Here is a 16321-nt window from a genome sequence, read left to right on the forward strand (position 1 = left end):
GCTTTTTTCTTTTAATCTTTTATTTAATTTTTTCCTTTTTTTTTCCTCCCCCCCCCCCCACACTCCACTCCACTCCACTAAATAAAAAATATCGATCCCAATGTCCATTGAAAAGAATTAAAAAGGAGAGGAAAAAATGATCGATCGTTATCTATTATTTTGTTCGAATCGCACGCGAGTTGGAACAAATTTTTAATCGCCAACGCAAAATTCTTTGTCCATATTATTATTTTCCATTTTTCTTCTCTCCTCTTTTTTTGTTCTCCCCCCCCCTCCCCCTACCCATTCGAATTATATATAAATAAAAAAAAAAAGAAAAAAATAAAATAAGATAAAGTAAAATAAAACAAAGTCAATAAAAAAAAAAAAAAAAAAGAAAAAAAAAGATAAAGGAAGAGATAAAATAAATAAAAAAAAAAAAAACAAATGTTATGAGTTGTAACAACTACGAAATAAACAACGTAAAATTTATCTCTCTTTTCCAAATATACATACATACATACATACATACATACATACATACATACATATATATATACATATATATATATATATATATATATTCTTTTTTGGTTCGTTTTGTACCATCGTCGTCGCCATCGTCGTCGTCGTCGTCGTCGTCGTCAACGTCGACGTCGTCAACGTCGTGTAGATGGCCACGTCGGGAAATGAGGAGGAAATGTACGAGTTCAGAGAGAACGAGAGAGCATACGACGTACGGCATATTTATGCGCAGTTCGCCGTCGGTTGGAAGCTATCGCGTTTCTCCGGAGACCTGTATTTCATATTTCGTCCACGCGCGACATATCTAACGACGTGACGTCGTTACATCGAATTTAGGTGACTCTCGATGACAACCACTGCCTCGTCCTTCTATCTTTTTTCATTTTTCTTTTTTTTTTTTTTTCCTTTTTTTTCCCCCGTTTTACTTATCGTTCTCATTTTTTTTTTCTTTTATACTGCAAAATTTGAAAGATAAAGCGAAAAAAAAAAAATACAAAAAAAGAAAAGAAAGAAAAAAGATTCGCCATTTTTGCAATTTTCTCATCGAGACATGAAAAAATGTCATCTAAGGACAAATCGAAAATATCTAAATTGTTATTAAAAATTACTTATTTATATTCACGACGTTAACTTAAGATTTTAATCGACTCTCAATGACACAATTGACTTTGTCCTTCTATCTTCTCCTCTATTCTTTTTTTTTTCTTTTTTTTTCTTCCTTTTTCGTTTTGCTTATCGTTCTCATTTTTTTCTTTTATACTGTAAAAAATTTAGAAGATAAAAAGAGAAACCAAAAAAAAAAAAAGATTCATGATTATCGTCAACTTTCGTTTGAGTTGATGATGCCTATACAAAAGCATCGAAGGATTAAAAATATCTAAATGAATTTAAAAATCGATTAATTTGTTTCTCTCCGATTAATTTCGTTCTTTTTTTTTTTCGAATTACAGTAAAAAAATGCATTTCTAGGCTCGTAGTTATGCAATTTGAGAAGAGCAAAAAAAATCTCGAGTCTGAAAAAAATCAATCAGAAAACTTTCGTCATTCCTTCTGCGATTGTGTCTCCCTGTGTGTTTCGTGCCAATGGAAAGTAAAAAAAAGAAAAAAAAAAAAAAAGAAAAAAGCCGAAAAAGAAAAGAGAAAAATAAAGTAACACATACGTAAGGATTTAAAGGTTCGATTTTCGTCGGCTACCATCTGACCGATCAATATCTAATCTATTAAATAAGCAATTTTTATTCGATCACGATCTCGATTCTCGATTATACCTTGTCACTTTGAACTTAAGTGGGAGGGGGGGTGGGTGTGGGAGAGGTAGGAGGAAGGGAGGAGAAAAAAGAAATGTACCAACGTATCTATTCGTTCGTGAATTCGTGAATGATACGTATCCTTATTTGTATTCGATAGGTCTTCGAACGAAATGATCGGGCGTGTTACGTGAGAAATGCGATAGTAGATATTTGAGTTAGGTTGAAGCATTTAAACGATTGAAATCGGAATGAATCGAAGAATCATATGACACTTTAGCGATGTCTATCGATATACAAGGTGACTTGAACGTACGAGTCAATGGGGATTTGATACATTCGACGTTGATATATGTAAATACATATATACATAAATTGGTACGTAAGTATATATACATATATATATATATATACATATATATATATATATATGTATATATATATATATATATACAGTTGACAGCTGTGTTCTTTTTTTTTATGTATGTATATATGTATATGGATGTGCATATAGATAGGTATCAATTGTAGTGGTTTCGAAAGGTAGATGATATTTATCCGGGTTAACTCACCTCGAACACGTATGACGATTCTACAAGTGCTCGTATAATTGGACACGGGTGACCAAGCTGTGAATGTGACAACGGTGGTACCTGCTGGTAGATCGGCTTGCAACTGTTTGGCCCATGTGGGTGATGCATCTACGTATCTAAATAATAATAATAATAATAATAATAATAATAATAATAATAATAATAATAATAATAATAATAATAATAATAATGATAACGATCAAAATAACAATAACAATAACAAGAACGAAGAAAAAAAAAAGGGAAAAGAAAGACAAAATGATCGAAATAGATGTAAGTAAAAGTTTAGAAATTGATCGCTCATATAAATCCTATAGATCCGTTATATGGACTCTAATAAATCCATTTAAAATAGAAAGAGACATATCGTATCGTACGATCGACGTGATATCCGTTTGATCGACGCCTCGTTAGCATATAAATGCTCATCGAACGTGATCTTCAGTTGATTGACGCGTAATGCGTCGCGACGCGCCTGGAGATACTAGATAACTCTCTCTCTTTCTCTCTCTCTCTCTCTTCTCTCGTTTCTCTCTTTCTCTCTCGTGTATGTTTCATCCTTCTCGTCGTTAGAAGGGACGATGATGACTACGAGATGGATGACGATGAAGATACGCACGGATTCTCTCGTACACTTGCTTAAGTGCAAATGCACGAACGAGCACGGTTGCTGCCGGATAGATCCTGGCCCCGTGTATCCTCGACAGGAATCCTGTAAGCTCGTTTGGAATTCCCATTGTGGAACTACTACCACTTCTACTACTACTACCCATTACTACTACTATTACTATTAATGCAAAAGCAGCTAGAATAGAACCAATATACTAACTATGTACGTGCGTAGCCGTCCCGCGGCTACCGATTTCTATCTGGGTCAGGAGTTAAATAGTCTTTGTGAAAACTAACGATATATATTAGCTCTGGTAACGTTTAAACGAATCAATTTATACTTATCTATCTTTGATCTTAAACGTACGATCTAAAAATGTAATATCTCTAATTCAATAATAAAAGAAAGTAACGATATTATAATAAACGATTTGATCGTTCTTTCTTTTTCTTTTTTTTGTTTTTCTTGTTTTCTTTTTTATCATTTTTCTTCCTATCTCTCGTTTTATTTTTCCTCATCCATTAAGATAATCTATTATTATTAATAAAATTAAAAATCTTCATATTATTTATATGAATTATTTCATATGGACATCCCAACGTACTAATTCTCGGAGTTATTTGTATTAGGTCTTGCTTTTGTTTTAGAGAAATTCGTAAGGGCGTTAGAAAGCGAGAAAGGAAGTTGTAGGAAGCGAAGAAGCGTAAGTAGGGATACGTGAGTAGTCGTGGTTAGTAAGCTATTTAACAATCTTACTAATGTACACAGTACTTACAATAATAATAATAATAATAATATGTAAAAATAATAATAATAATAATAATAATAATAATAATAATAGTAATAATAATAATAATAATAAAAATAATAGTAGTAGTACTAATGCGATAATGGAATATTAATTATAATAATAATAATAATAATAATAAAAGCGATAATGATATTAATCATAGAAATGATGATAATAGTAGGAAAGAGAGTGGAACGTGACAGGTTAAATGTGTATAATTAATGTAAAAAGAGAGAGAGAAAGAGAGAGAAAGAGAGAAATAGATAAAAAGATATATAAGTAAAACGATCGTTCAATAAACTGTAATTTTCGATGGATAGACATGATGAAAGCCTCGCAAATCAGGAATCATCTTACCTCCACCAGTTCATATTAGACTTTGGCTGAGGGAAGGAAACGCGTATCGTATTCTGCCTCGCAGGTAACTCCACGTCCATGTCCTGTGGGCATCTCACAAACGGCCTTGGCATGTCTGTAACGATAGAAGGTGGTCATTAGACCAAAGCAATTTTCCTCCCACGAGGAAAGGCACGTTCTCTATCTCTATCTCTTCCTCTTTCTCCTCCTCCTCCTCCTCCTCCTCCTCCTCCTCATCGTTGTCCGTTCTGACATATAAAATCTCAACTAATTGCGATATAATCGAATGGCTTTTTAAACGAACGAACGAACGGCAAATGTAACCAAATACGTATCAAATCAAAATCATTTTTTTGCTTTTAATGATTCGTAAGATTTTTATAAAGTAACCATGAAATAACTATGACTTCTCAACGTACGAACATTATACCCTATTATATGGACTATTTAAAAGCTATTTAACAAAGAAACCTATTTTAAAGGTTTGACTCTTGAAACGGCACTTTTTTTTTTTTTTTTTTTTAGGATACCAGCCAATTGGCATGCACTCCAACGGCTGGATATAGTGATACGAGTTATAACGTCGTTCGAAGAAATTAAAAACTCCCATTTCTCCAACTACCATTACCATTCGATCGCATAATTTTAACAATTCACATTTTGTTTTATATATCTTCGACCGAATGAAAATGAATATTGAAAATTGGAAAAAGAAAAAAGAAATTAGAAAAAGAAAAAAAAAAAAAAGAAAAAATTAAAAAAACGAAAGAAAAGAAGAAGAAGAAGAAGAAGAAGTAGAAGAAGTAGAAGAAGTAGAAGAAGAAGAAGATGATGAAGAACGGGAACAAAAGTCAACGAGGTGAAAATGAAAGAAAAAAAGAAAAAAAAGGAAGGAAAGACTATAACCTTCCCGTAAGCTCATTAAGATCCAGCGTTAACGTATGGCCTCGTTAGCACACAGTCCTGGCGTTTACAATCCCTACCATAGAGAGAGAGAGAGAGAGAGAGAGAGAGAGAGGGTTCCGTTATTAAAAGCTCTTTAGAACAGGACCACGTTGGACTAATTGAACGTGAACAGTTCGTAATATGATTTTCGTCACGTATAAAAATAATCATCACCGATGACGTAAATCGATCTTTTGTTTTAGAAACGATATCCGTTGAAAGCATACCTCAGCACCGTTAATTATCCCATTACTTTTGATCCATTCTCAAAGTAGAAATTGTGAACTGTGTATTTAGCGGAACGTAGATACCAGATAATCTTGCTAATCTTATCTCTCTCCTTTTTTTTCTTTCCTTTTTTTTTTTTTTTTTTTATCGGTAGGTACGGTTGGTTACTTTATACAAGATAGAGGGATAAAGAGATAAAGAGAGAGAGAGAGAGAGAGAGTAAGAGAGAGTAAGAGAGAGTAAGAGAGAGTAAGAGAGAGAGAGAGATATTTATCCATGATATTTCGCAATTTCCTGTTATAACGATGAAGGCCGGTAATCGTATCGTCATTAGAGAGAACACGTGATTACCTAGATCGTAACGAGAATCCACGAGCGAGTATTCACGAAGGCACACTGGTTCTTTTCCGTTCCATCGACCACCGTTAACGCAATATCTCGTGTGAGGTCCCTCCAATTTAAATCCACGTCGGCATCTAATGTGACACCTAGCGCCATGAGGATAATCGGTCGCACCGGAATAATGTCCAGGACATCGGATCTGTTTGATAGATTTTAAACGAATATTAATGATCGTTGTAATTAAATTTAAATTAAATGTTAAACGTTTAGAGTTTACAGTGATTTAATGCTGTTATATTAATCGTTTGACTGCGCGCGGGCGCATATATGCGCCCGACGAAAGGTCACGCCTATGGCGCATATATGCGCCCGACGAAAGATTCCATCGTTTACCATTGTCTCATGCATATGTTCATTACCCAATGATCGCATGCCGCTCGCGCTAAGCGCTTCGGCTTAGAACAACTCGAAGGATTCATTCGCGTATTATTAAAAAGCTCTCTTTCAAAAAAGTGAAATAAAAATGTTCCGATGAAGATAATGGATAATAAATATAAAACAGATACCTCGGCGTGCAAAGGTGGTTCCATGGCGGGACACTTTGATTCCGGTGAGACGCATGTTCTCTCATCCGTAGACAAAACTAAATCGCCGTTGCACGTACAGTAGTAACTTCCTGGCGTGTTAATGCATTCGCCGTTACAACCACCGTTCCGGTTCAAGCATTCGTTTACATCCTGACACTGACTTCTGTTCCTGAAAGCATAGACCCTCTAACATCGTTACTGGTTCCTTGATAATTTCTTGCTCCTTGTCAAGTAGTAATACAGTTCGTTTGATATCATGACGTTTGTTATCTTATTGCCCGTTAACTACTATCCTCCACCGTTATTGATCTTATTCACGAAATATTGATAATAATATACAAAGATATTTATTTGCTTTTTTTAATATATATATATATATATATATATATATATATATACTTTTTTTTTTGTAAATACGAAATGTTCGTTATTAAAAAAAAGAAAAAAAAAAAAAAAGAAAAAAGAAGAAATAGAAATAAATATAAAAAAAGAAAATGTATAAACAAAACATTGATTGATTAATTAATTAAATGTCACACAACTTGCCTATGATTGAACAGGTAGCCCGATCGACAATTGCACAGGAAGGATCCCACAGTATTAATGCATTCCTGTTCGCATCTACCGTTACGCCATTCGCATTCGTTTATATCTAAATCGATAAAGTTACGAAATTATAATAATACCTGCTTTGTTCCAAATTCTACTTACGAATTCGAATTCGAATTTGAATTCACGATCGGTAATATGTCAGTCAAGCGTTTGCACAAAGGAAAGCACTTTAACTTGCCTACGCATTCGCTTCCTTGTAATCGAAATCCTGGGGTACAGGTACAATGATACGAGCCAGGAGTATTGACGCATCTCTCTCTGCACGGTGAATCCTCAGCGCATTCGTCGATATCTATTAGAGAACGGTTTATAATTAAAAATCAAACGATAATTCAGATTATTTAATTGACTTGAGATCTTTCTTATATTCGAAACGAAAGAGAAAGAGAGAGAGAGAGAGAGAAAAGAAGAAAAAAGAAAAAGAAAAGAAACAATGATTTATTATTTCGTTAAAAGTTTTTAACACGAACCTACACAAGTGTCACCCTCCGATCGATAACCTTCGTCGCATTCGCAACGATAACTGCCCAAGGTGTTGACGCATCGATTCATCTTGCAAATTCCTGATGCACATTCGTCGATATCTATCCAAACGAGATTTTTTCTTTTTAAACATTTGATATATAGCATTAAAAAAAAAGACTTTGTTACTATATGGTGCTCCGACGATACGCATTATGAAAATTTTTTAACAAAATAAAAGTTCTTTTCAACCTGAAACTTCGAAAATTATTCGATCCCCGTCAAAGAGTTTGTCACTCTCTTTTAGTAGGTTAACTCGAAGTAAATAAAATTACGATAAAGACGTGTTTACTTCGAAAACAAAATTGACCTGTCTCTGTATTTTTACAAGTCACTTTCGTTGAGACAGTCTGTATATATATATATATATGTATGTGTGTGTGAGTATGTAAAATACTTCATGAATAATATTATATTTCAGAAGTGAGTAGGATATGTTCATAACTATAAATTCATCTTGAAGATGGATCGTTATAAATACGTGGCCACAATAGCTATTCAAAGAATATATATATACTTAGATACATATGTGAATATATATATATATATATATATATATATATATATATGTATATCGGCAAAACTCACCTATACAAGTAGAGTTCAGCATTTGATATCCTTCCCAGCATCCACACTTGTAAGATCCAACAGTATTAATGCAAGTATGCTCGCACCCATGCCGACCATAGCATTCATCCACATCGTGACACATCGAGCTGTTGGACTTGTCATACTGAAATCCCTCCTTGCAAGTGCATATCACCATACCGCCTTCGGCATTGCATATCTGCTCGCAACCACCATTATCGATCATGCAAGGGTTTGAATGATAGCAGGTCTTATTCTTGATCTCGTATCCTCTGGGACAATCGCAACGGAAAGAGCCCGGTCTATTGATGCAAGCGTGAGAACATCCACCGTTATCCACTTCGCATTCGTTCACGTCTACGCAAGTTTTAGCATCGTCAGCCAATCGATAACCATTAGAACAATCACACCTGTAGCTACCCTTAGTGTTTAAACAGATGTCCATACAAGAACCATTTTCTATTTCGCACTCGTTTACATCGATACAATTTTTAAAGTCAATGTCATCGAGTTGATGACCGTCCGGACAACGACAAGAGAATGTACCTTCGAGATTAATGCAAACGTCCGAACAACCGCCATTCTCAGTGGCACATTCGTCTATATCAAGACACGTTTTCCCATCGTTATCAAGCCGAAGACCAACTGGACAACTACAACGAACGCCACCAATGATATTGAAACAGGCATGAGTACAGCCGCCATTTTCTATTTGACATTCGTCGATGTCTATGCAACTTCGAGAATCGTTAGAAAGAATATGACCATTCGGGCATTGACATTCGAACGAGCCCGGAGTATTGATACAATTGTTCGGACAATCAGCTATTTTCTTCTCGCATTCGTCAATATCCAAGCAATTCTTTTCATCTTGACCAAGCTCGTAACCCTCGGGACAACTACAGAAATGACCTCCGATCGTATTTGTGCATATATGTGAACAACCACCGTTTCCTTCGAGACACTCGTTGATGTCCAAACAAGAGGATCTGTCGCTATGTAGATAATGTCCCTCGTAACAAGTACATATGTAACTACCAAGTAGATTCAAACAGTCATGTGTGCAATTGTGTTCGCTTGTAAGGCACTCATTTACGTCGACGCAACTCTTCTTGTCCTGCGGCATGAGAATATATCCGGTTGGGCACTCACAATGATATCCCCCCTCGGTGTTAACGCACGAATGAGAACAGCCAGAGTCCACGTCGTTCTCGAATTCCTCGCATTCATCGATGTCCTCGCAAGTACGATGATCGTGTTTCAATCTGAATCCCAATGGGCAAGAACAACGAGTCTTGCCGGTACTCTCGTCATGGTGACAATGATGAGAACAATTTCCATTGTCGCGTTTACAACCATCGATCAAAATGCACGTCCTATTATCCGAATCAAGATCGTAACCAGTTGGACAACCACATCTATATGAACCAACGACGTTGAAACAGGAATGAGAACAGTTACCATTTTTTTCTTGACACTCGTCTATGTCGTCGCAGAAAGTTAATTCGTCAGGATTCAGGCGATAACCCTCGTAACATTCGCAAGTGAATGTACCTAAGACGTTCGTACACCTTTGAGTACAATTGTCTTTAAGTTCTGAACACTCGTCTATGTCAAAACAGGTTACATTGTCGTTCATGGACAAACGAAATCCTGTGGTACAGTCGCACGTTACTGTACCGTTTAACGAGTAACAAATGTCGGAACAACCGCCATTCTCAATGAGACATTTGTCCTGGTGCGTGCAAAATTTCATATCCACGTCATCCAGAATCATATCTTCTGGACAAGAACAGGACACATTACCGTTCTCGTATTGACAAAAATGCGAACATCCACCGTTATCGATCAAACACTCGTCGATCTCCACGCACGTTTTTCTATCGTCCTCGAGTAATTTGTAATTGTCGGGACAGGCACACTCGTAGTCACCATCGGTATTAGCGCAAAAATGAGAACACCCACCGTTTTCTTCGACGCACTCGTTCGTATCCTCGCAGGTTCTCTTATCTCTTCCAATTTGATATCCCTTAGGACAACTACATTCGAAACTACCGATCGTATTGACGCAATCGTGAGAGCAAGGCTCGCTTATCTCGTTATTCGTTTCCGAACATTCGTTTACGTCGACGCAAGTTTTATTGTCCAACGACAATTTGTATCCGAGGTGACACGCACACTTGAAACCGTATGATTCGCTGATACACTCGTGCGAACAACCGTGATGAATCTCACAGTGGTCGATCTTTTTACAGGTCCAACCGTCCGGTTCCAACGTGAAATCGTCAGGACACTCGCACGTATATCCATTACGAATGTTTACGCAAATATGACTACAGTTGTGTCTACCGGCGCACTCGTCCAAATCCGTACAAGTTTTTTTATCCTTGTCCAAGGTGAAATCTTCGGGACAATAACATATATAACTGCCATCGAGATTCTCGCACTCGTGAGAACAATCGTGAAGATTCGTCGAGCATTCGTCTATATCCTTACAGGTTCGTTGATCCTCGGTTAATTCGTATCCATCGAGACAGCTACAAATGAAACTACCTTCGGTGTTGTTACAATGTTGCGAGCACAGTGTATTACTTTCTAGGAAACATTCGTCGATGTCGATACATGTTCTTTCGTCGGTCGATAATTTGTATCCCGTTGGGCACTCGCAGTAATAAGCGCCTTCGATGTTTTGGCAAATATTCGAACATGCGTGTGATCCTTCAATACACTCGTCTATGTCTCTACAGATTTTACCATTCTCCAAAAGATCGAATCCTTCGGGGCAACCACATCGAATCTCTCCATTCTCTTCGTGTTCGCACGTGTGAGAACAGCCATGATCACTGGCGCAGGGGTCAACGATCCTACACGTACGTTCGTTTTCATCGAGTTTCCAACCGATAGGACAGGTACAGTTGTACGTACCAATCGTGTTTACGCATTCGTGAGAGCAATTGTGTTTGAACTCGTTATTCCGACACTCGTCTATGTCGACGCATACACGTTCTTCCTCCGAATAAAAATAACCCATTGGACAAGCGCAATTATATTTTCCCTCGAGATTTATACAAAGATTTTCGCAATCGTGCTCGCCATTCTCGCATTCGTTAACGTCTATACAAGTACTATTGTCCTGGTCGAGTTGATATCCTTTTGGACAATGGCACTCGTAAGAACCATCGACGTTCTTACAAATATGACTACAGTTATTTCTATTGTTGTCCGTACACTCGTCCATGTCCTCGCATATGGTACCACTTTCGTCGATTTTATAACCAAGAGGACATTCGCATTTGAAAGTGAACCCGTCTAGATCCGGCGAGCATATGTGAGAACAGGTAACGTTCGAGCATGGATTTGATTCGATACAAGTTATACGATCCTCCTCTAAAATCCAACCAGTTGGACAGGAACATAGATAGGAACCATACTCGTTGATACAAAAGTGAGAACAATCGTGATCCTCTTCCTCGCACTCGTTTATATCCTGACAGATATTATTATTTTGATCCCTTCGAAATCCATTCTCACATTTCTCATCTTTACACGTTAAACCATCTTCGAGTAGATTTAAACCAGGTGGACAAGTACATACATAACTACCATGAGTATTGACGCACTCGTGTGAGCAATCGTGCTCGTCCTCAAGGCACTCGTCCATATCCAAACACGTTTTTCCATCCTCTTGTAATACGTAACCCTCGTGACATATGCATCTATAAGTGTCGGCGTCTACTTCACAAGATTGAGAACAACCGGCGTTATCGCAGATATCCATTAAGACGCATTGAGTTTTGCTCGAGTTGAAAAACATTCCTTGGGGACAAGCACACTCGTAAGAGCCCATGGTGTTTTTACAATCGTGAGAACAATCGTCGAGATTTTCTAAACACTCGTCAACGTCGCGACACTCTCTTCCATCTTTATCGATTTTATAACCATTAGGACATAAACACTTGTAACCATTTTCCAAGTTAATACAATCGTGAGAACAATCATGGATACCTTTTGAACACTCGTCAATGTCATTGCAATCGAATTCTGTCACTAGCTCGTAACCGATAGGACACGTACAGAGATAACCACCTGAAACGTTCGTACAATTGTGCGAACAACGATGACGTTCTGTCTTGCACTCGTCCAAATCGATGCAACTTTTTCGATCGTCCCCAAGATAAAAACCATCCTGACAAACGCACTCGTAACTTCCGTGTATATTAATGCACAGGTGTTCACATCCATGATTTGACTCTTTACACTCGTCAATGTCCGTGCAATTGAATTTCTCATTTTCATGTAAAATATAACCAATCGGACATTCACATACGAAACTTCCCTCTAAATTAACGCAAGAATGCGAGCACATTGTATACGTACATTCGTCTATATCGATACAAGTTATTTTATCTTCCAAAAGACGATATCCAGGAAAACAACTACACCGTGGACCTTCGTTCTCTATATATTGACAATCCTGAGAGCATGCTGGATTCATGGACGAACAGGTTCTCTCTTCCATACATGTTATATTGTCTTCGTTCAATACCTGTCCCAAAGGACAACCACATATAAAGGAACCCTCGATATTGGTACAACTATGGGAACAGGGTAACGGTGATTTCGTACACTCGTCGATGTCCTTGCAAGAAACCTCGTCTTCTTCGAGTTGATAACCGGAACGGCATACACAATGATAACTACCTTCCTCGTTTCTACATTCGTGCTCGCAACCGTGCGTTTCAATCTCGTCAACTTCCGCACACTCGTCGATATCTTAAAACAACGTTAAATAATTAACGAATAACACGATATATCGAAAGTTTAATAAATATTCGAATAACGAATAAAATTATACGAACCAATGCAATTCCCATTTTCATCCTTTTTAAAACCATCCTCGCATTTACCTATATCCGGTAATTCGGTTAAACTCTCGTTATAATCGTCCTCCTCATCTTCGTCCTCGTCGTCGTCGTCGTCGTCGTCGTCGTCGTCGTCGTCGTCGACCTCAGTATCATAATCTTCCTCCTGCAATACCTTCGTCATTTTTTTCGGTATATTTATACACCTGTAAGATCCTAATGTATTTTCACAATTGGTATCAGCTGGACAAATCGTGGATACATTTTCGCACTCGTTCACGTCTGAAATTTAACGATGTCCGTCGACAACCATATCCGAGGGAGAGAATGATCTCATTAAAAAAAAAAAGAAGAAGAAGAAGAAGAAAAAGGCGAAGGAGATAAAAATGAACAAAAGACAAAAAAGAAAAGAAAGAAAAGAGAAATCGTTATATACGATGAGTCCGCTATATTCCAAATATTTTACCTTGACAAGTCTTCCAATCGTTGGTCAAGTAAAAACCATCTGGGCAAAGGCAAAAGACACTTCCTGGTGTGTTAAGGCATACGTGAGAACAACCGGCGTTGTTATTCGCGCACTCGTCGATGTCCTCACAGGTATGGTTGTCCGACGCCAATTTAAATCCAAGGATATCCGTACAGCTACACTCGTATCCGCCTTCGAGATTACGACAGGTACCTTGACAAGGGCCATGTCCGTTGTTCGGCAGACACTCGTTAACATCTGTTACGAGATTTGTTAAGAGGACGGAAAATATGTAAAAATAGAGAGAGAGAGAGAGAGAGAGAGAGAGAAAGAACGTGATCATTCTTTCAATTTTATTTATTTCATATCTATTCATTTAATATTAATATTTCAATTGAATTCATGATAAAGTATTTCGTAATATAAACGAACAGCACATTTGATCGGTATAAATAATTAATCGTCATAGATATAACGTTTCAAGATCACGTTAATATTACATAATTATATTTTATTATAAATACTGGATCCATTTTGTTAAAACTATTGATAATGTAAAGTATCAAAAGGACATAATTATCAATAAATAACGATTCCATTTAGTTTTCATTTTAATCTGATGTGTTGTTGGAGGGACGTTAAAACGTTTCTATCGATGTTTCGTCGTATGATACGTTTGAAATGTAAAAGAGAAAAAAAAAAGAAAAAGAAAAGAAGAAAAGAAGAAAGAGAGAAGAAGAAGAAGAAGGAAAAAAAAAGAAAAAAAGAAACGAAAATATTGTAATGGCAAATAAATAAAAAGACGAGGGAGGAAAAATAATATAAAAGAAAAAGATAAAAGCATAAAAAAAAAAAAAATATATATATATATATATAAAAATTTTTTAAACATTCCAAACGAAGTGTCTATATGCGAGTGTGCGTATGTTTGCGTATGTGTCTGTGTGTCTGTATCTGTCTGTCTGTCTCTTTCTCTCTCTCTCTCTCTCTCTCTCTCTGTGTGTGTGGGTGTGTATGTGTATATACGCGCAAGCATCAAAATGAAATCAATCCATCGCCAGCTGGAAACGAACATCCGACGGCACGCAAGCTCTTTACTCGCCAACAGCGAGAAGGTTAACCTCGTTGAAAGCTCGTTCATTCAACGAGTAATGTAGTTGAAAACGACACGATCAACGTTGTCAACTATCGTTAAACGAAATCCAACATTCATTGGTACGTACGTTAAAATAAAACATAGAGAAGATGAGAATAAAATCAGATCTGATAATCGCTTTCGAATAATATAACGAAATGAAAGATACCTTCGAACGGCTCAATTTTATTTATTTCTCTTTCCTACTTATATTCTTATTGATATTATTATTTATTTAATTTTCTTTCTTTTTTTTCTTTTTTTTTTTTTTTCTCTCTCTTTTTTTTCTTTCTTCCTTTTATACAATGACACAATGGACTAAGTCATTTTTATTATGTATATATATATATATATATATATATATATATATATTTCTTTTTTCCTTTATTATAACTTTATTTCTTCTTTTATCATTATTATTATTATTATTATTATTATTATTATTATTATTATTATTATTATTATTACTATTATTATTATTATTATTATTATTATTTTCTTTTATTTGTTTATACGTTAACTATTAATTATATATATATATATATATGGGTGTGTGTGGGTATGTACATATATAAAAAAACTTACCTTGACAAGTATGTCCATCGGCTGTCAACTGAAAGCCAGAATGACATTCACAGTGGTAAGAGCCAGGATCGTTCAGACAAAAATCTGAACACTTGGCAGTGTCCTCTGAACATTCGTCTATGTCTATGTAAAAGAAAGTATTTGAACGAAACGAAAAGAAAGATCAAATAACGAATAACAAAAGAAAATAAAAAAAAAAAAGAAAAAAAAAGAAAACGTAAAACAAAATAAAATGAAACAAGATGAAAAAGACAAGGTAAGATAAGTTATGGTTAAATGATATTTTTTGAAATTAATCATCGATCGTTTAACAACGTCGGAATGATTAAATTAATTATTTTAAGATAAATTGATATCACTGATTACAAGAAAATATTGATGCATATATATATATATATATATATATATATATATATATATATATATACGCATTTACATACCTATGTACATACATACATATATACGAGTAACTATCTGTCGAAATGAATTATTTCCCTCTGTACATTGAATTCATTGAAATTCATTGGAGGAAAAAAATAACAAAAAAAAAATGAAAGAGAGAGAGAGAGAGAGAGAAAGAGAGAGAAGAAACGAACAAACGTTTAGAGGCTTGACGGTGATTAATGCTACCGACACGTGCCGATTTAACAAACGTTCGTACGATTGGTAACAAATTCGTACATACGTGTAAACTGATAATATTCCGATTAACGTTACACGATCGATTCCCGATTGTTTTTTTACACTTTAACAAGCCAATAAAATCATCAAAAGCAAGTCCGAAGGACATCATACTCGTGAAAAATACACACACGCATACACCTGTGTGTGTGTGTATGTGTGCGCGTGTGTATGTATCAAATAAAATTTTAGAACGTGTTCAAAATAATATCGAACGAGGAAATATATATGCATGTATCTACGTAGGTGTATTGAAATTTATTTATAATCCCATAAAGAAAACCCATTAACGGATTTTATTATAAAAAAAAAATATAGAAAATAAATAACCACGAGGTTTTACCGATGAATATCGTAATTTAAGATAGACTATCTCTATGTTCCATTTTCTCCTAATATTCGTACGTTTCATTAACTTTAAATTCTAATCTCGCGATTCACGTGTACGTTAATGAAAAAGAAAATTACGAGACTGTTGTCTGACATTTCGATATTAAAAAAGGAAAATCATTTCTATATCATTAAATTTAATTAACCTAATCTCAAGTACTTTACTCATGCCTTTTTCAATTTCTTCGACGTCAATTTTTTTCTTTTTTTTTTCTTTTTTTTCTTTGCTCGCGACAAAGAATACGTTTTCAAATACGGAAAAATTTTCTCTCTTAAG

General features: G+C 35.7%; 1 protein-coding gene across 5 annotated transcripts in view; it reads right to left on the reverse strand.

Moving 5' to 3' along the window:
• LOC118445149 (uncharacterized) overlaps positions 1 to 16321 on the reverse strand; it is a 143829-nt gene that overhangs the window by 25837 nt on the left and 101671 nt on the right. For all 5 annotated transcript variants that reach the window (XR_014981995.1, XM_035874189.2, XM_035874188.2 and 2 more), the window contains exons 7-17: positions 14974 to 15096; positions 13254 to 13511; positions 12785 to 13069; positions 7926 to 12698; positions 7286 to 7399; positions 6994 to 7107; positions 6750 to 6855; positions 6183 to 6372; positions 5626 to 5815; positions 4102 to 4216; positions 2324 to 2460 (exon numbers count right to left, since the gene is read on the reverse strand). Coding sequence is in view for 4 of the 5 variants with exons in the window: in XM_035874189.2 (XP_035730082.2) it covers positions 2324 to 2460; positions 4102 to 4216; positions 5626 to 5815; positions 6183 to 6372; positions 6750 to 6855; positions 6994 to 7107; positions 7286 to 7399; positions 7926 to 12698; positions 12785 to 13069; positions 13254 to 13511; positions 14974 to 15096 (6405 nt within the window). In the remaining variant the exon portion in view is untranslated. The remainder of the gene's footprint in view (positions 1 to 2323; positions 2461 to 4101; positions 4217 to 5625; positions 5816 to 6182; positions 6373 to 6749; positions 6856 to 6993; positions 7108 to 7285; positions 7400 to 7925; positions 12699 to 12784; positions 13070 to 13253; positions 13512 to 14973; positions 15097 to 16321) is intronic.

The sequence above is a fragment of the Vespa mandarinia genome, chromosome 3 (genome assembly GCF_050613455.1).
Source record: "Vespa mandarinia isolate Hongniang chromosome 3, ASM5061345v1, whole genome shotgun sequence".
NCBI lineage: Eukaryota > Metazoa > Arthropoda > Insecta > Hymenoptera > Vespidae > Vespa > Vespa mandarinia.